Raw genomic sequence first — 19,782 nt, 5'->3', positions numbered from 1 at the left:
TTATTTGAGTTTATCTCGACCGATCTAATGAATATAATGATTAAGAATGTTTAAAAGAATCGATAGTTACTACTTATACAAACAAGACGTGTCTTTCATTTCGGAAGCTCAATCAAATGAACTCGAAAGTTAAGCGAGCATAAGACTTTTTCTAAGAAACACGTGAATGAGAACAAAGAAGCAGTTCGAGACACATAGACAACGTTGTCCTGTTGTAGAGAATATCGGGACAATCAAGTGTCAAATCTCGATTCCAAACATCGGGAATAATTAGAAACAAAATTCAAACCTCGAGACTAAACATCGTACTATAAAACGCTCAAAAACCAAATAAAAATTAAACTTAAATCTCAACGACCAGATATAATAGACGTTACAAAGCTTTATATTGATATATATGTGACGATTATACACTATATTATATAATATGATAATACATTATACTTATATATATATACTTATACTATGAAACACATGATATATTTGTGATTATTTATTTATAAGCTAAGGTTTTTGATATCAGTTGGGGATGAGCTTGAAAGGAGGCTTCACAAAAGCTGGAGCTGGATCATACCTTCCATAGTCCCTGGTGTTTACCCTCAAAACCCTTTCATGGATGATTTCCTCCATCTTCTTCTTCCCATCCTAATATAATTATAATAAAGTTCAAAACTTTATTCAAAATCACTTATTAAAAATGCTCGTATGCTCGTTTTAGGGTTTAATTCTCGGGTTCATTGCTTCTACCCATGAGTTGGGTGTTTTCAAAACCCGAGCTAAGTTTTGAAGACTAAAGATAAGTAGTTTCTTAACCTCGATGCGTTTTAAAACCATGAGGGGAAGCCTGGAAGGAAAAGCCCAAAGATGACAATATTTACTATCCGTGAACTTGGACCGGTACAAATGGGTATTAGAGCCAGACAACAACGGTGTGCCAACGAGGACACTGGACCCCTAAGGAGGTGGATTGTGAGATCCCACATCGGTTGGAGAGGGGAACATAGCATTTCTTATAAGGGTGTGGAAACTTCGACGTGTTTTAAAACCATGAGGGGCAATCTGGCCCAAAAAAGACAATATCTACTGGCCCAAAAAAGACAATATCTACTAGCAGTGAACTTGGACTGTTACAAATAGGTATCAGAGCCAGACAACGACGGTGTGAGGACGCTGGACCTCTAAGGAGGTGGATTGTGGGATCCCACGTCAGTTGGAGAGGGGAACAGAGCATTTCTTATAATAGTATGGAAACCTCTTCATAGTAGACATGTTTTTTAAAACCTTAAAATCTAAAAAGAACAATATCTACTGGTAGTGAACTTGAATTGTTACATTTTCAAATATAGCTGGGAATTCAAATATTTTTATAAGAGAGATAAAATTCATTACCGACCCAATTTGATTACTCGTAACGAAAGGGTTGTAAAGACCTAGCGAGGAAACCGACCCACCGACCCATTTTGATAACTCATAATGAAAAAGTTAACGAGAATAATAAAGATTATCGTGTAAATTTTCAATGAAATACGAGCACATTGAGATTGAGATTATGAACCATCGAAACAATTTTATTAACGTATCTAATTAGTTGAGTTATATTTACGTTAGCTACGGTCGAACAAAAATACAAACCTCATGCACGACTCTACCGTTACTGCCCTGATGAACCGGCTTATCAGCTCGACCTTCAACCACAAAGACAGCACATCAGAAAAGCAGCCAGCTAACCCAAAAAGCACTTTTCAAGTAAGCATTGACGAACAGCTCAGTTACCAATGAAAAAAAAAACACAGAACCCTTAATTTGCACCATTAACATGTTACGCATGCAAATAAGATTCTCTTTAGTTGTGTTTTTTTTTCATTAATAAGGTTATCTTTAGTTGTCGGAAAAAAAAAACATGTTCGAATGATTAGTGTTTTTTTTAAAAGTGTTCTAATGCTACTTCTTTAGAACACTTTTCATTTGACAAATTAGCTTTCAAAAACATCCTTGTCAAAAGATACGTCTTCATAGTTGAGTAATAGTTAAGTAATTCTATCACTAACGACTTAAAAGACAACACAGAGCGAGAAGTACAAGTGACATAGACAACGTGTCTAGTTACACGATCATGACTCAACTAGTTAAGACATGTATTCTTGACTAAGATATCAGAAGTTTGAATCTCTTATGTTTTAAAAGACATATATAGACAAAGAACGTGATTGTAACATAGTTTTAAAGAACGATTAGATTAAACTACTAAATCCCGTAATGAATCTAGAAGCTTAGATAGATAAGTTAGACCTGCTGAGCAAATGGTGGATAAAAACGAGGCCGAAACGAGGAGGAGGACGAGGATGAAGTTGAGCTTATACTTGAGAAGCATGACTCCGATACGATAGAAACAACCTTACGATCGTGTTTTTCTTCTTCTTCTTCTCTTGTTTCTCGAGCATAGACCCGAATGAAGCTCGCTTAGGTATGATTTATGGGACAATGAATTGGACAAAGTGATGGGGTCTTATAGATAAGCTAAAGGATGGCTATTAATTATAAACAATATCATTTGTGCACTTGCTTTAATGCTTTTGAGTTTAAAATTCAAATGAAAAGGGAGAAAGAAACCACTTTTGTTTTGTTGGTGCACTAAGTCCTAACAAGCTTTAGTGGATCTTAAGATATGTATAATAGGGTATTGGCTGCACTTGAAATTATCCCATTGCCCTTTCAAGTGTTTGAGAAAACAAAAATCAAAATTTAGGGTTTGGAACAAAAGTGTAAGTGGCTCTTAAGAGCGGAAATACGTTTGAGCTAGTCTAAGCTTACTGTAGGTAGATATTGTCTTCTTTGGGCTTTCCCTTTCGAGCTTCCCCTATACGTTTGAGCTAGCCTAAGCTTACTGTAGGTAGATATTGTCTTCTTTGGGCTTTGAGCTTCCCCTATACGTTTGAGCTAGCCTAAGCTTACTGTAGGTAGATATTGTCTTCTTTGGGCTTTCCCTTTCGAGTATACGTTTGAGCTAGCCTAAGCTTACTGTAGGTAGATATTGTCTTCTTTGGGCTTTCCCTTTCGAGCTTCCCCTATACGTTTGAGCTAGCCTAAGCTTACTGTAGGTAGATATTGTCTTCTTTGGGCTTTCCCTTTTGAGCTTCCCCTATACGTTTGAGCTAGCCTAAGCTTACTGTAGGTAGATATTGTCTTCTTTGGGCTTTGAGCTTCCCCTATACGTTTGAGCTAGCCTAAGCTTACTGTAGGTAGATATTGTCTTCTTTGGGCTTTCCCTTTCGAGTATACGTTTGAGCTAGCCTAAGCTTACTGTAGGTAGATATTGTCTTCTTTGGGCTTTCCCTTTCGAGCTTCCCCTATACGTTTGAGCTAGCCTAAGCTTACTGTAGGTAGATATTGTCTTCTTTGGGCTTTCCCTTTTGAGCTTCCCCTATACGTTTGAGCTAGCCTAAGCTTACTGTAGGTAGATATTGTCTTCTTTGGGCTTTCCCTTTCGAGCTTCCCCTATACGTTTGAGCTAGCCTAAGCTTACTGTAGGTAGATATTGTCTTCTTTGGGCTTTCCCTTTCGAGCTTCCCCTATACGTTTGAGCTAGCCTAAGCTTACTGTAGGTAGATATTGTCTTCTTTGGGTTTTCCCTTTCGAGCTTCCCCTATACGTTTGAGCTAGTCTAAGCTTACTGTAGGTAGATATTGTCTTCTTTGGGTTTTCCCTTTCGAGCTTCCCGTATACGTTTGAGCTAGTCTAAGCTTACTGTAGGTAGATATTATCTTTTTTGGGCTTTCCCTTTCGAGCTTCCCCTATACATTTGAGCTAGTCTAAGCTCAGGGCTTTCCCTTTCAAAATTCCCCTTAAAGTTTTTAAAACATGTCTATTAGAGAGAGGTTTCCACACCCATATAAAGAATGTTTTTTGGCCCAACGTCCTCACTGGCACACCGTATGGTGTCCACCCCCCTTTGAGGCTAACCTCCTCGCTGGCACACTGCTTGATATTTGACTCTGATACCATTTGTAACAGCTCAAGTTCACTGCTAGCAGATATTGTCCTCTTTGGGTTTTCCCTTTCGGGTTTTCCCTCAAAATTTTTAAAATGCGTCTGCTAGAGGAGAGGTTTCCACTCCTTTATAAAGAATGTTTTGTTTCTCTCACTAACCGATGTGGGATCTCATAGTTGGAACCATCGAGATAGAAGTTGGTGGGTATGTGACGTCTAAGTAAACAAAAAATACACCACCGCTAGCGAATATTATCATCTTTGAGCTTTCCCTTTCGAGTTTTCCCTTAAAATTTAAAACGTGAGGGAGAGGTTTCCACGCTCTTATAAAAAATACTTTGTTCTTCTCACTAATCGATGTGGGTTCTCACAGTTGGAACCATCGAGATAGAAGCTGGTGGGTATGTGGCGTCCGAGTAAACAAAAAATATATAAATGAACCGAGATCACATCCAAATGAGAGTGATCTAGCTACACGATCAACCATTAAAGCTCAATTTTCCCTCCGACCCATGTTCAAGAAAGTCAAAAAGATGGTTTAATTTGTGGTAAAACAAAATTAGGGCAAACCCCATTGGGATTTGGGAATATTGTTGGGTTGTGTAATAAAAAGGGAATTTAAGGAGTGTAATGGAAAATGTTGGAGCTTATGCAGATGGGCATTAGTGGATTACTTAGTTTAATGAGAAAGTGGCTCAAAAAGAGAAGGGTTAGGTTGGGTTATAAAGCAACTTTTAACTTTGTGGAAATCATAGTGCCATTATTTATCCTTAAAGACAAAGACAACACACCAAATACCACTAAACACCATACAACTTCATCATGGACCATAAACAGATGCTCTTAGCTCGAGTATCTAATATCTTAATATTTTTCAAATGGGTATGTCCTTAGCTTCCCTTGATACTCGTTCTAGCTTCAAATGATACTCGTTCTTATCAAATACATACTCGTTCTAGCTTCAAATGATACTCGTTCTTATCAAACACATACTCGATCTAGCTTCAAAGGATACTCGTTCTTATCAAATATATACTTGTTCTAGCTTCAAATGATACTCGTTCTTATTAAATACATACTCGTTCTAGCTTAAAATGATACTCATTCTTATCAAACACATGCACGTTGTTGAACACATGCACGTGAAGATTGTCAAGGTGTAACAGTTCAAGTCCACCGCTAGCAAATATTGTTTGCTTTGGCTCGTTATGTATCGCAATCAGCCTCACGATTTTAAAATGCGTCTACTACAGAGAGGGTATAGTTTTACTTCGACCACCATCCGGTGATGGATTATTATTATACCATTTTGTAACAGCTCAAGTCCAATGCTAATAGATATTGTCTACTTTATCCCATTTACGTATCGACTTCAGCATCACGATTTTAAAATGCGTCTACTGTAGAGAGGGTTTAGCCCTACTTTGACCAGTGCCTTGCACCATCCGGTGACCGGACCTGATACCATTTGTAATAACTCAAACCCACCACTAGTAGATATTGTCCATTTCTACACGTTACGTATCACCGTCAGCCTCACGATACTAAAACGCATCTATTAGGGAGAAGTTTCCACACCTTTATAAGAAATGTTTCGTTCCTCTCTCTAACCAATGTGGATTCTCACACGGGGCATTAGCTATCAAACCCAAATTTCAAAACACATGATCTATTCACTACTCATGAGAAATTGAGAACAAATTCATGAAAGTTTGCATTACAATAAAGGGCAATTGATAACATAAAGCAAAAGAGGGTTGATTGGACAATGACCTCAAAAGATCTCACTTTCATATTCATCTTCTTCATCATTCATGTCTCTCTGTTTTTTTTTTTTTTTAAATTAAAAAAAAGGAAAAGCATGCAATTGCAAAGTTTCTGAAATGGGGGACCAATGGTGCAATAATTGAAAATAAAAATTTTATTTATTTATTTATTTATGAATGAGAGTTGACAAAGCAAAGTTTGGTTAAAATTTGGTAAGCAAAACAACTCCCACTAACGACCATTCCCTTTATATCTTCTCGATTTGACACATCTCATAAGTCAACACACAAATCTTACATGAATAGTTAATACCAACGTAATACGAACATAGCTTATGAATGATTAATACGAATATAGCTCATGAATGGTTAATACGAACATAGCTCAATAATTGATACAATTTCAAAAAAATTATTACCATTAATATACATCTCATAAATTATTTACCAACGTTCATGTTATTTTGAAAAGTTCATGAATATTTTTAAAAAGTGGTATTAACATGTATTTTTTAATTTTAAAAAAAAAAGTTCAAAGAAAGCTTTTGAAGTTTCAAAATTTTTTTTGAAAGTGTTTTGAAGTTTTTTTTTTAAAAAAATTTAAGAGCATATTGAATTAAATACCTTTTATTCAAAACTAAAGATAAAAGATTTAAATTTTAAAAGTTTAAGAGTATTTTTAAGAAGTTTTTAATTTAAAAATATAATTGAAACTTTTAAAAGTTTAAGAGTATTTTTGAGAAGTTCATCTAAGACTTGGGGTAGCAAGAAATGAAACTAAATCAAAAGATCTTAAAGTTTTAGGTGTTAAAATAAAACAAAATAAACAAATAATGATTTAGAAACCCAATTCATCTATAGGGTATTTACAACAAAAATTGCAGATTCTAAGCTAAAAATTTCAAATTAAGAACCAAAAAGTTGAAAAAAATGAAGGCATTCTCAGAAAAAGATACAAAATACAAGAAGATTCACTCAATTTAAATATATAAAGAACAACGAAGAACATCAGCAGATAACCATCCTTGAGCAGAGAAAGTGAGGAGGCTACCAGTTTCCATGGAAGTGTGCGAGATCATGAACTTGAAGCACTGCCCAGTGATCTCTCAGTTTCATGCCTCAGGCTGTTTTCTCTGCTGTAAGCTGACTTTGCACCCTGAAAAGTAAGCAACACATGGTTCAATCAACACACATATGTAACGTAACTTAACGTACCTAAACCGTTTTTCTTATGGCTTTTACTTGCAGGATTGCTCCGAACATCTTCAGTGCTCTCGCTCGTATCTTCAGTTCGTCCTTCGACACACTTGGGTCCCTAAGAACCTAATACACAACAGATAGTTCGTCAAAGATGTGCTTGTGTGAATCGAGATGACTTGATGTTTGTTCATGTCATGTTCGTTTTCATTGATGTCTGAGTTCATGTTTATTTGAGACCCTTTTTTTTTCTCAACTTTAAGAAGGGTGGGAGGGGAGAAGAGTAGTTAAAACGAGAAGAATTCGTCTCTATATATGAGAGAATACTAAAGTTGATGCTTTTCCTATCTACGTAAATGCTCGGGTGACCCGTAAACAATGAGTTTCTTTCTATACATGAGAGAATACTAAAGTTGATGCTTTTCCAATCTACGTTAATGCTCGGGCGACTCGTAAACAATGATTTTCTTTCTATACATGAGAGAATACTGAAGTTGATGCTATCCAATCTACGTAAATGCTCGGGTGACCCGTAAACAATGATTTTCTAGTTCTCATTTATGTAAAAGCATTGATCAGAAGTGCAAAATATATAGCCAGCCTCACAATGCTGAGTTCAACAATCCTAGACTGGTTAGAAAGTATGATATTGCGACTCACCATGTGGCAGACATGTGACAGAGTAGATTCGATGTCGACCACATTAATCTGCCAAAGCGAGTTAAGAACAGCACCTTTCTTCTCTTCAATGGCTTTTGCCACGTTCCCGTCTCTGTCATCTCCTTCATTCAACCTCTTCAACTCTTCCTGTAACTGAATCAAAGAAACAGCACCTGCATAGAAGTGCACAAGTTAGGATCAAAATTAAAGGTTTGAAAGTTTTAGAACCAAGAGAGAATGATACCTGAAGCTGCTATAACTTGTGATTTTATCTGGTGTCCTTTATCTCGCACCCACTCGGCTAGAAACGGAACGTTCATATAACGTCTGTCCTTCCCGAGTTCCTTAGAAGCTCTCCTTGTGTATATGTATCCAATTGTGTGCAGCATAGTCTCACCAAAAGCTGATTGTAAATAAGAAGCATTATAGAAACTGCACAAACTAGAATGTTTTTTATAGAGAAAATAACGTAACGGTTGTACATACCGGCATTTGAGAGTCGTCGTGCTTCTGAACTTGCCCACGCCACAAACTCGTCAATGTGACCATCGACATATGGCTGGAGGCGCTCTTTCAAAATATTTACAAGTCTTTCTTCCCTTTCCCTTTGAAACAGCTGTATTTTTACTAGTATGGGTAAATGTCATGGAAAAGACTGCTTTAACATCTGAATCACTGAACTCGAGGGAAAAGCGTACCTGCATCTTTTCCTGAATTTTTTGTCTGCGTATCTCGGAGTCTTGGGAATCATCCTCCATTTCCAGAGTTGATAGGACAGCCAAAGCAAGCTTACCAACATACACTTCAAAGAATTCACTTCCAAAAATCATACCGAACACAGCCGCAGGATCCACCATGCCGTCCCTAAGAAAAACAAGGGGAAAAAAAATAAGGGGATTACCCTATCCATCCTTTTTCCATAAGAAGGAATGAACCAATAAGTGGAAAACAGAGCCGTTGAGAAAAGAATTTAACAGTCGACGTCCAAGCCCAAGCTCAGCGCTAGCAGATACGGTTCTCTTTAGTCTTTCCTTCTAGGCTTCCTCTCAAGGTTTTTAAAATGCGTCTGCTAGGGAGAGGTTTCTACACCCTTACAAAAAATGCTTCGTTTCTCTCTCCAACCGATGTAGGATCTCACAATTCACCCCCCTTGGGGGCCCAGCATCCTCGCTGGTACACCGCCCCGGTGTCTAACTCTAATACCATTTATAACAGTCCACGCCCACCGCTAGCAGATATTGTCCTCTTTGGGCTTTCCCTTTCGGGCTTCCCCTCAAGGTTTTTAAAACGCGTCTGCTAGAGAAATGTTTCTACACCCTTATAAGGAATGTTTCGTTCCCCTCTCCAACCGATGTAGGATCTCACAATCTACCACCCTTGGGGACCCAACGTCCTCACTAGCCCACCACCTGGTGTCTGGCTCTGATAACATTTGTAACAGCCTAAGCCCACCACTAGCAGATATTGTCCTCTTTAGACTTTCCCTTTCGGGCTCCCCTCAAAGCTTTTAAAACACGTCTACTGGGGAGAGGTTTCCACACCCTTATAAGGAATGCTTCGTTCTCCTTTCCAACCAACGTGATATCTCAAAAAAAAACCAGTGAAACATAATTTTTAGACTCATAGCGTCACTTTCAACATGCAAAACATATGACTTAATATTGTTTCTTTAAGTCGTAGTTCTTATTAGAAAGCACAAAATTTTTCAATTTATAATATATATATGTGTGTGTGTGTGTGTGTAAGCTTAAACATCCTAAACCTATAAACTAAAGATTTTAGGTTCCATGGTACTTTAATATGGTATTAGCGCCAAAGGCCTTATCTTATTTCCTCCTCTCGAAGAATATTGATGTCCATGTTTAGTTTCGTACCAATAGTTTTTTAACCTATCATTAAAGGAGAGTGTTTAAGAAATATCTAGGTGATTTATACCCGAATCTATTAGCTTAAGCTTTTGGACGTTAGTGGTAATTTGATCACTTCCAAACTTGCAACAAAAAAACAGATATGCATCCATACGCACACCACATTCTCGATTTAAGAAACTTACTGTTGTACTCCTGCCTTCCCATAAATGTTATACGCATCACGCTTCTCGGGATCACTCAATACCTGATAAGCCTCTCCAAGTACCTTCACAAGAACCATTACAAGCAATTGCATAAAGAATCACACGTCGGATTTTCTGTTTGACAATAAAACTAACAGGTAGTGCTAACAAAATAGGAATTCACCTGAAAATTTTCTGCAGCTTTCGGATCTCCTTGATTCTTATCTGGATGAACTAACCTTGCCTGAAAAGTGGACATTAAGGTTATAAGACGGCACTCCCAACATTAACAAAGTTCCCACCCCATGACATCCTGTGCTAAGAGCCTAAGACTTGGAATATTTAGAGATACACTCTCGAATGTTCTCGAGCTTCCCGGCTTCGAACAGCCAAAGGTCGAAGCCTTCTTGAAGACTGATGAGCGGACCGAGCATAACGGAAAGAATAGACCAATACTCCTTTATAGAAAGAAACCATTAACAAAGCTTCCTATCCAGATCATAAGACGTCCTCAACATTGACAACAAGAAATGAATCTAAAACTAAGAGGCAACATATGTTTCTCAGAAATTCCGGCAAAATGAACATTATTAATGAGATTCATTAATCATCAAAGCCATGAAAAATCACCTTAACGTAGTAAGCTTTTTTAATTTCTGCAGGGGTAGCATCAAAGCTGACGCCCAATACCTCATAATAACCAGTTTCCATCACCATATTTTTTGAATCTCAAAGCTTTTCAACTTCAATCACGTTCAATGAAATCGACCAAATCACTATCCTGAGTGAAGAAAAATCAAACTACATAAATCAAATGCACACCATCATGATAATTCCGATCATATTCAACGATCATCAAAGAACATCGAAATCAAATACAAAATTGAACGAAAAATGAAGTTACAAGCTATTGATAGAATCAAACGGGAACCGACTTACAAGATATTGACGGAATCAGATCCGAGGGGCAAATAATAACCTAAAATTGAGAAGCAACTGTTAGAGATAAGCAAAAAGAAGAATGATTTTGAAGGAACATACACAAAATTGCTGAAGAATCTGAGAAGATGGGGCGCGAGGGAATCGGTGGAAAAGGAAGGAAATCGGCAGGAACGCGAGGGAATCGCCTCGATGGCCATTAATTTGAAACAAGGGAAGCTTAATTTAGATGATCTGATGGATTCTTTTACGCGGCTGCATGGAAATTGGTTGGTTTCCCACATGATTTTTCTCACGACGAGTCTGTTACGATGTTCGTCCTTCATCCAAGTGTCGTTTGATGATGAAATCGTGAAGGTTTCTTCATTCAATGGGATTTAATCGGATTTTACCCATTTGATCCTTAAATTTTAAGTTTGTGTTAAAACTAAAAAAATACTAGATATCAATTTTAATTAAATTCTAAAGATTTAAATTATAATGTTGAAATATGCTTAGGTTGGTCGGTATTTAGTTATCATGATCCTCAGATTTTGAAGTTTTTAAGAATACATTTTAGACAATAGAATAAAATTATAAAGATGAAAGGAAATTAGGGTCGGACAAGGATCGACCCAAACGGAGATGAGCGATGGTCCAAATAATGAAGCAAGAGAGTAAAAAAAAACACTAATAAGTTGGACTCGACTTGTCAATTCGATACAACCGAGACAACTTGACTTGATTTGATCTGAACCGCTCGAGCTCATTGGTCATGTGACCCAAGGACGCATCTATTAGGGGAAAGTTCTTCCCTTACTCTTACTGGCACGTCATCTCATGTCTACCCCCTTCGGAGAACAGCCTCCTCTCGCTGGCACATATTCCAGTGTCTGGCTCTGATGCCATTTGTAACGGGACGTTGTATTGAGAGACCTTGGCCCGAGCAGAGCCAAGGTCGAGCCGAATGACTTAGCCTAGTGTAGAGGCAAGTCGGATGTGTCGCAGACGATTGAACATGCACGCACAGGCAGCGTGTGTGGTTGAACAAACTTGGATTCTGCACAAGCGATGTTCGATTGGCGAAAACAAACCTCACCTAAGTTCCAACGAACCCACAAAGCCGGGACGAAAAATATATCAAGATCACGATGCCACGGTAAAAAATGTAGAACCGTGACAGTTGGTTCAACACACTGCTGGCATATATTGTCCTCATTGTGCTTTTTCTCAGGATGCATGTACTAGGAGAAGGTTTCACACCTTTATCAGTGTTTTATTCTCCTTTCCAAACAACGTGAGACTCTTACACCAATATATTTTATTTGTTTATTTTATATTTGTATAAAATTAATGAGTAAAAGTAATATATAATACATTAAATATATCAATTAATCTTTAATATTTCATCTTTAATGATTATTAATTTGCTATTTCTGTTTTTAAAATATTATTGAGATTATTTCATTGAAAAAGAAAATACAATTTTGTTATTATTTTAATAATGTATTTAGACACGTCAGCATATTTATATACTAGGTCTCTCTCAAATTAGGTTTTTATATTATACATTTATTATGCTTCACTTTGAGTAGCATGAGCGAAGCCCTGAAGCTTCATGCACGAGTTTTCAAATCTGGAAGCCCAATTCGAAAAGAACCTGGCTCGTATTCCCATCGTCTTCCCGGATATGAAGTTAGGTATGGCATTGGATTGCTTTGAGCAAAACTCGTTGATTCGGTTGTGCTTGATGTTTGGCGATTCGGGTCTTGCATATGAAGTGTTTGATGAAATGTTTGTGAGAGATTTAGGTTCAAATTGAGTTCTATGATTGATGGGTTAGGTGAGTGTTTTCTGTATGGTCCGTTTGCTTGGTTTGTTATTGTTTTGATGTACGCTTCTTGAAAGAATATCATTTACTTTCTCGGTCTGTTGAGGCTATTAGGCTGTTTGTGCTAATGCTGGAAGCTGGGGTTTCGATTAAACGATGCCACAGCTGTGTCAAGTCCAAGGACATGGTTTGACACTGGGGCGTTAATGGTGGAAGGCGAGTGCATAAGATTGTTGAGAAGAATATAAGTGATTGTGGGAGATATGGTTGGTAAATGGCATGATAATTAAGGCAAAGGTTAAGGATTGATAAATGTAAAAGTATTAGTAAAATCAGCAGCATTCACTATAATATCATTTCCTCAATTTGTCTTGCTTATAGTAGTTCAGGGTGGGTGGGACTACTCTTCTGTGTAGGACACTTTGTTGAAACTATGTTGGATTGGATTCAAAATATACTGAATCTAGTGGCATAAAGCTTTCACCCCAGTTCGTCTTTCTCACACAGCCTAAATACTTGTAACAGCCTAAAGCCTAATCACACCGCTAGCAGATATTGTCCTCTATGAATTTTCTCTGCTCGGCTTCCCCTCAAGGTTTTAAAACGAGTCTACTAGGGAGTGGTTTCCACACCTTTATAAGGGATCTTTCATTCTCCTCTCCAATCAATATGAGATCTCACAATCCACCCCTCTTGGGGGCCACTATCCGATGTCTGGCTTTGATACCATTTATAACAGTCCAAGCCCACCGCTGGCACATATTGTCCGCTTTTACTAACTATGTATTGCCGTCAGCCTCACAGTTTTTAAAACACGTCTGCCAGGGAGAGATTTCTATACCCTTATAAGGAATGTTTTGTTCTTCTCTTCAACCAATGTAAGGATCTCACAATCCACCCTCCTTGGGGCCCAGCATCCTCGATGGCACACCGCCTGATGTCTAGCTCTGATATCATTCGTAACAACTCAAGCCCACCACTAGCAGATAGTGTCCTCTTTAGGCTTCCCATTATAAACTTCCCTCAAGGTTTTAAAATGCGTTTACTAGGGAGAGGTTTCCACACCCTTACAAGGAATGCTTTGTTCCCCTCTCCAACCGATGTGGGATCTCACAGTCTACCCCCTTGGGGGCCAACGTTCTTGCTGGCACACCACTCGATGTCTCTGTTACCATTTGTAACAGTTCAAGTCCACCCCTAGTAGATATTGTCCTCTTTGGGCTTTCCCTTCCGGGCTTTCCCTCAAGGATTTAAAACATGTTAATTAGAGAAAGCTTTCCACACTCTTATAAGGGATGTTTCGTTCTCCTCTCCAATCAATGTGGGATCTCACAATACTACTAAATCTAGTGACTGATTGCTTTATGCAACTACTCACCGTAAAGTCTTCACTTCGATTCGTCTTGCTCATACACGTACTCATACAACCAAAATAAGTAGGTTTGGATTGAAATGCACTACCCCTACCTGTTGAGATCTCAGTTGATCATGATATGTGGCTCCATTCCTTCTGATCTTGTATTTATACACCTAGGATATATCTTACCTTCAGTGCAAGTATTGAATCTTTCCTATTCCTAGAAGTTGCTTGGCAGGACTGCCCTCATATGCTCACATGTCAAGCCACAGATTGTGGAGAAAGGTTTCTTTACAGCCCACAGTCTGGTTTTGGAGATTCCCCCTCCCCCACCATAGCCGAATGGTTTGATAGTTTGATTTAGTGAAAATTTTGAGGCCAAAACCAGTGCTCCAGAGAATATTTTTCTTTTTTGCATTGTTCATCTACTTTTCTTGGACTGACTTGTTTATCACCATCACTGCAAAGTCTGACCCTCTTCTGTCTTGTAGGTCATATACTAAAGCATCAGTTTTTTTAAAGGTAAACCACTTCTTGTGTGTTGGTAGTATAGTAAGAAATAACATGTATATTTGGGTGTCCTTAAAATCAGATCTCATTCCCAATTTCTTACTTTTTTTTTTTTTAATTAGTGTTTGTTCGTGAACTTTCATGAAACTAACATCTTTGTGAGATTCCACGTCAGTTGGAGAGGGGAACGAAACATTCTTTATAAGGGTGTAGAAACCTCTCCCTAGTAGACACGTTATAAAACCGTGAGGCTGATGACGATACGTAACAGGCCAAAACAGACAATATCTACTAGCGATGGGCTTGGGCTGTTACAAATGATATTAAAGCCAGATACCAAGTGGTATGCCAACGAGGACGCCGTGCCTCTAAAGGGGGTGGATTGTGAGATCTCTCACATCGGTTGGAGAGGGAAACGAAGCATTCCTTATAAGGGTGTGGAAACCTCTCCCTAGTAGACGTGTTTTAAGATCGTGAGGCTAACGACAATATGAAACGAACCAAAGTAGACAATATCTGCTAGCAGTGGGCTTAGGTTGTTACAAATAGTATCAAAGTCAGACACCGGGCAGTGTGCAGGCGAGGACGTTACCCCCAAGGGGGGTGGATTGTGAGATCTCACATTGGTTTGAGAGGGGAACGAAGCATTCCTTATAAGGGTGTGAAAACCTCTCCTTAGTATACATATTTTAAAACCGTGAGGCTGACGGCGATACAGAACAGGCCAAAGCTAACAATATCTACTTGCGGTGGGTTTAGATTATTACAAAACTAATCTAATCAACTTCTATTAAAGGAGAGAATATAAAAGTCGAAGAAAAGAAAAGAAAAATCCTCCAACTTCTAAGCAACACCACACCATATGAGACTCATTAAAAGAACTCATTGTTGGTCCAATGAAGTCATTAAGAGCATGGCTGAGCATATTCCAATATCCCAAACTGATGAAGTCACCACCAACACCAAGCTTTTCTTTCCTTCAAAATGCAATCAGATCAAAAGGGAAAAGCCAAAATATATGTATAAACAAAGAAGGTTTGGTTTGTTTTTGGCTCTTCTTTTAGGTTATGGGCAAACTTTTGTAACTTTTTTTATTTAAGTGGAAGCCACCATGCCTAACTTTCTTTACCTCTCACCAATCAAAATAACTTTTCTCCCTTTTTAACTTGAATGACTTGGTAAAGTCAAAGTCGAGCAAACTTTATTGGAATTTTTTGGAATGTTGTCGTTTATTCTAGAAACTTGATCGTAAATAATCTCGTTCGAATCTTAGTTTGGTTCTTGAACTTTGTATGTATCGTCTTATCAGGAATAAAAGAGTTATGCTAGAGAAACTTGCACATTGTGCTTGCAGATGAGCAAGATTATGAAAATGATAGATCGTATTCTTGCAATCTTTCCTCGAGGGATGAAGTCGTCTTGGCCTTATCCAAAGGAGAGAAAGTCCAAGGACGAGAACCATGGAAATTGATTTAAGAAGCGTAAATATGTGGAAAACACAATAAGAAACTCTGCCTTAGACATACGTTGTTGAGGTTGAGATCGAGGAAAATAGTTCGACAGTGGATAGCAAAATTATAGAAGATTCAGATCGAGTAAGGTTACATCCAAAGAAATATGCACAAGGTAAAAGACGTGTGATATCCTCAGAATTGCTCTCATTCGAATGTAGTATTGGTGCATTCATGTACCTCTCTTTTACTCAGGTGTCACACATTACTTACTCATCGCATCTAAAAGTGAAGACTATTTCCACAAACCGACACGAGTCCTTATCTCACGAGTTCTTATGATTAACTCAATTCTTTTAAGTATTTGTTAGTCATCTTATCTTCTGGGTTACTCTCCTCAATCAATTCATTCATGTACTTCTACTTTACTCCGGTGTCGTATTGACTATCCTCAAAACATCTTATTATAATAATAAAGATAATACTTTAAAGATGACTAATGCCATTATTTCATATAATAAAATATAATCCAATATTTTATCCGTTTATTTAATAATTAGCGACAACAAATAAGAAATGCTTACGGAATCTTCAAACTATATTATAAAATCATATAGTATGATTGAAATTTGACAATTATGTACCCAAAACAATGTGTTTGCTTCGTTGATTAGAAAAAAATAAACGACAGAATTTATTAAAAACTTTATCTTCTATTAAATTATTCCCTTTTGTTTGTCTTATATATATATATATATATATATATATATATATATATATATATATATATATATATATATATATATATATATTTGTAATTTTAAAAAAATAAATATAGATAATATTCCTTTAATATAAAAACTTACTAATTTACTTTTATTTATTTATCTTTATATTTTTGTATTGCGACCAATAATTTATAGTTGACTTAGATTTTAATGTATTAATTAATTATCGCAATTTATTTATATTTCTTAAATTACTATTATTATAATATTTTAATTTAATATCGTTATAGATCGCTGCAACTCTCCATTTTCTTTAATAATTTCTTTATTTTAAATTCGATTAAAAAATTTCCCATTTGATAATATTTTCATTTTAATCCAAAAAATGAAAATGAAAATGAAAAATAATAATAAATAAATAAACAAAATGAACTAAGAAACTAAACTATTTAAAATATTTTCCTTTGAAAAAACTATTTATTTATAATAATAATAATAATGTACAATTAATTAGGTCATATTTTTTTATTTATTAATTTTATGAATAAATTAAATATATTCATCAATTTGTTGGACTGTGATTGGAAGCTATGATAATCTTCATTGATTGATTCCTTTATTATTTATGGGAGAAAGGATAATATTGTTGTTCTTATCCCTTGATTGATTATTTTTTCAAATATTTATTTTATGTATATAAAATATCCCTAAATTTATTTTAAACATTGAATTAAAATTCACTATTTAATTTCAATATATATTTTTAAAAATTCCCTTCCAAAAACTTAAATTTTATTAATTTTAAGATATAACTTACGAAAAAAATTAATTAAAATTACTAATTTAAGATAATCGAGAAATAAATATAATGCATGAAGTATTCGTTTAGCTAATCCAAATAATTCGATAATTCAATTTATACATACGGGTTCAGCTGAGTTGATCGGATCTTTCAGATCATCAAATTTTTTAAACACATGGAGAGAGGTCGGTGTTAAATGATTTTTAAATTATTTTTTAAAGCATTCTTCATTAAATTCTATAAAAAAAAAATTTATAATTAATAAAAATTATACCTAACATATATCATGTATAACATTAAATATTTAAATATATAATTTTAATGAAATTTTAAAAAATAATTTAATTTTTATTTTGAAAATCCGATATTTTACGTGAAAGTTTCATTAATATTTTTAAATTAAAATTTAAATATATATCATTCTTGAATTAATTTAATGATAATTTTCTTTATAAAAAAATAATTTAAAGGTTTTATAGCTTGCACGTTTAAATATATATCATTCTCGAATTATTTTAATGATAGTCTAATTTATCTTTTAAAAAAAATTAGCGCTTAATTACAATATTATCCTATAATTAATTTAAATACGACCAATCTCCACCTAAATTTCTAGATGAAAATAATTATCACGTGTAATTATAATCCTTAAATAAGTATCAAAATTTATCCGATATTATTTACATATTAAATAGTAATTTCGTTCGTTAAATTAAGTTATCAAAATAAAAAATTGGGATATGGTCGTATTGATCTGATTTATTTTTTTATTAATTAGAATAACTTTAATTAAATAATATTAAAAAATGTAAAAATTAAAATTAAAAAAATTAAACTTTGTATTTTGAAAAAAATGTACGTAAAATTTTAAAAATATCTTTAATTAAATAATATTAGGTAAGAGTAAGATAGGAATACGAATCTCGTGATGTCATCTCGTGCTCAGTTTTAGCTGTTTAAGCAGAAGATTCGAGCTTCAATTTTATTTCGTTCTATACTATCGAACTTAAACGAAAAAATAAACTTGTGGGTCGAGAGATAAAGTTATTAATATCTTAATCGTAAAGTTATGTTCGTGTTCGTGTCGATTAGCGAAGTAAAATTACATCATTCATTGCTTTTAATTCATAAAGTTTTACAAAAGATAAAACCCTAAATCTTATTCGTGACATAATCGACACCCCTAAATCAATACTCTTCAAACACGTCTGCAGAAGCCATAACGGGCTGGCTCCGGCAGAAACCCATTTTCAGAGGATTAAAAAACCCATCGCCGCCGCCGCCAATATCAATCGGATCAGCACAGAAGAACCCACTTCCACCGGCACCGCCGTCGCCGTTGTAGGAATTACAGGCATCGTAAACCCCATCACAGGGATTCAAGAACGCAAGGATTTCCGTCAAGGATTGCAGACGGTGAGCCAACTCCACCGCCTGAGCTCTGAGAATCGAATTCACAGTCTCCACGGCGGCGTAATTCTGCGCCGTCATGTCAAGATTCGCCACGATTTGTTGTTTCTCCTCGCTCAACTTCCGCACCATCGTTATTAAATCTTCCAAATGCTTCTGCTTCCTCATCCTCGATCTCCTCGCCGATTCCCGATTCGAAATCATCCTTTTCCGTTTCCTCTGCTCCATCAACGCAACGAATTCACCCTCCTCCATGGACGAACAAGTCGAAGATGTCACGCAAGACGACGCCATTAAAACCCCCCCAAAACAGAGCAAAAACAGAGCAAAAAAACAGAGCAAAAACAGAGTAAAACAGAGCAAATTACTAACAACGATCAGTTCTTTCGTAATTTGGATTTGTGGGTTTTGTTTTTTGGATTGAAAATCATGAAACGTAGTACAACCAGTAGAGAAAAACAACGGAGAAGGATTGAACAAGGTGATGGCGGCGGAATGTGGAGTTTATAATCATACAAGCAGAACCCAAAGTTTTTTCACTGAGAATTAGATGCATGAATTTCAAACATCAAGAACAGAGTGATGAACATCAAGAAGAACAAAGCTTTAACTCAGAGCAGAGTTTAAGCAATGGCGATTGGAGAAGAAGGGAAGGGGGAAGAAACTTAGGAGGGATTGGGCTGTAATTTATAGCAAATTTGAGGGCTTCACAACAAAAATCTATAACATTTTAAAATAAATAAATAAATAAATAAAATAGGAATCTAAATGAAAAAGCTGACTGTCACGTGTGGACACGTACAGCTGTGAAGCAATGACACTAAATAAATAAATTAAATAATTTATTTGTAAATATCAATTCCCGGGTTATTCAAACGACTCGTGACCTGAAAAGTATCATCGATTTAACTCAATTAGTACGATTTTTGTTTTCGATTCAAATGGTCGGTTAATAGGTTCGGTTCGTTAGAGCTAATTTAGGTTGAATCGAACTAATTTGAATTTATTGTCAATTTTAAAAAATAATTATTTTTTTCGACCGTTTTTATTTAATTAGTTGTGTGTGTTTTTATTTAATTTTTATTAAGGTTTAAGGTTAAGAAATAAGACAA

General features: G+C 35.9%; 3 protein-coding genes across 5 annotated transcripts; all 3 read right to left on the bottom strand.

Annotated features, from left to right (window-relative positions):
- Nucleotides 1–364: 364 nt before the first annotated feature.
- Nucleotides 365–2,494, bottom strand: LOC111451101 (protein CASPARIAN STRIP INTEGRITY FACTOR 2-like). 2 transcript variants are annotated; one of them, XM_023091374.1, is made up of 3 exons: nt 2,290–2,494; nt 1,633–1,691; nt 365–645 (listed from the first exon to the last, which is right to left on the bottom strand). In XM_023091374.1, exons 1-3 carry the CDS (start codon nt 2,369–2,371, stop codon nt 520–522), a joined length of 267 nt encoding a protein of 88 aa, XP_022947142.1. In that variant the 5' UTR covers nt 2,372–2,494; the 3' UTR covers nt 365–519. The 2 variants fall into 2 exon arrangements, with proteins under 2 accessions (XP_022947142.1, XP_022947143.1); XM_023091375.1 differs by having other exon boundaries at nt 1,633–1,685.
- A 4,142-nt stretch (nt 2,495–6,636) lies between these two features.
- LOC111451100 (chaperone protein dnaJ 10-like) lies at nt 6,637–10,972 on the bottom strand. 2 transcript variants are annotated; one of them, XM_023091373.1, is made up of 11 exons: nt 10,705–10,972; nt 10,603–10,642; nt 10,294–10,444; nt 9,848–9,907; nt 9,664–9,746; nt 8,309–8,474; nt 8,097–8,226; nt 7,855–8,013; nt 7,611–7,783; nt 6,996–7,076; nt 6,637–6,909 (listed from the first exon to the last, which is right to left on the bottom strand). In XM_023091373.1, exons 3-11 carry the CDS (start codon nt 10,378–10,380, stop codon nt 6,829–6,831), a joined length of 1,020 nt encoding a protein of 339 aa, XP_022947141.1. In that variant the 5' UTR covers nt 10,381–10,444; nt 10,603–10,642; nt 10,705–10,972; the 3' UTR covers nt 6,637–6,828. The 2 variants fall into 2 exon arrangements, with proteins under 2 accessions (XP_022947141.1, XP_022947140.1); XM_023091372.1 differs by having other exon boundaries at nt 10,603–10,972.
- Nucleotides 10,973–18,317: 7,345 nt separating this feature from the next.
- Nucleotides 18,318–19,348, bottom strand: LOC111451172 (bZIP transcription factor 11-like). Its single transcript, XM_023091481.1, has one exon. It carries the CDS (start codon nt 18,962–18,964, stop codon nt 18,449–18,451), a length of 516 nt encoding a protein of 171 aa, XP_022947249.1. The 5' UTR covers nt 18,965–19,348; the 3' UTR covers nt 18,318–18,448.
- Nucleotides 19,349–19,782: the final 434 nt, after the last annotated feature.

Source organism: Cucurbita moschata, unplaced genomic scaffold, assembly GCF_002738365.1.
Source record: "Cucurbita moschata cultivar Rifu unplaced genomic scaffold, Cmos_1.0 Cmo_Scf00013, whole genome shotgun sequence".
Classification (NCBI taxonomy): domain Eukaryota; kingdom Viridiplantae; phylum Streptophyta; class Magnoliopsida; order Cucurbitales; family Cucurbitaceae; genus Cucurbita; species Cucurbita moschata.
Note: the sequence above shows the minus strand (reverse complement) of the source record. Positions and strands in the feature narration are given on the sequence as shown.

Coding starts and splice junctions, on each gene's coding strand:
- LOC111451101 (XM_023091374.1), bottom strand. CDS start 2,371: ATGCTTCTCAAGTATAAGCTCAACTTCATCCTCGTCCTCCTCCTCGTT. Junction 1,692..2,289: donor ATCCACCATTTGCTCAGCAG/GTCTAACTTATC, acceptor CTGTCTTTGTGG/TTGAAGGTCGAGCTGATAAG. Junction 646..1,632: donor ACGGTAGAGTCGTGCATGAG/GTTTGTATTTTT, acceptor TAATTATATTAG/GATGGGAAGAAGAAGATGGA.
- LOC111451172 (XM_023091481.1), bottom strand. CDS start 18,964: ATGGCGTCGTCTTGCGTGACATCTTCGACTTGTTCGTCCATGGAGGAG.
- LOC111451100 (XM_023091372.1), bottom strand. CDS start 10,380: ATGGTGATGGAAACTGGTTATTATGAGGTATTGGGCGTCAGCTTTGAT. Junction 9,747..9,847: donor AAGCTGCAGAAAATTTTCAG/GTGAATTCCTAT, acceptor GTTCTTGTGAAG/GTACTTGGAGAGGCTTATCA. Junction 8,227..8,308: donor AAATTCAGGAAAAGATGCAG/GTACGCTTTTCC, acceptor GTAAAAATACAG/CTGTTTCAAAGGGAAAGGGA.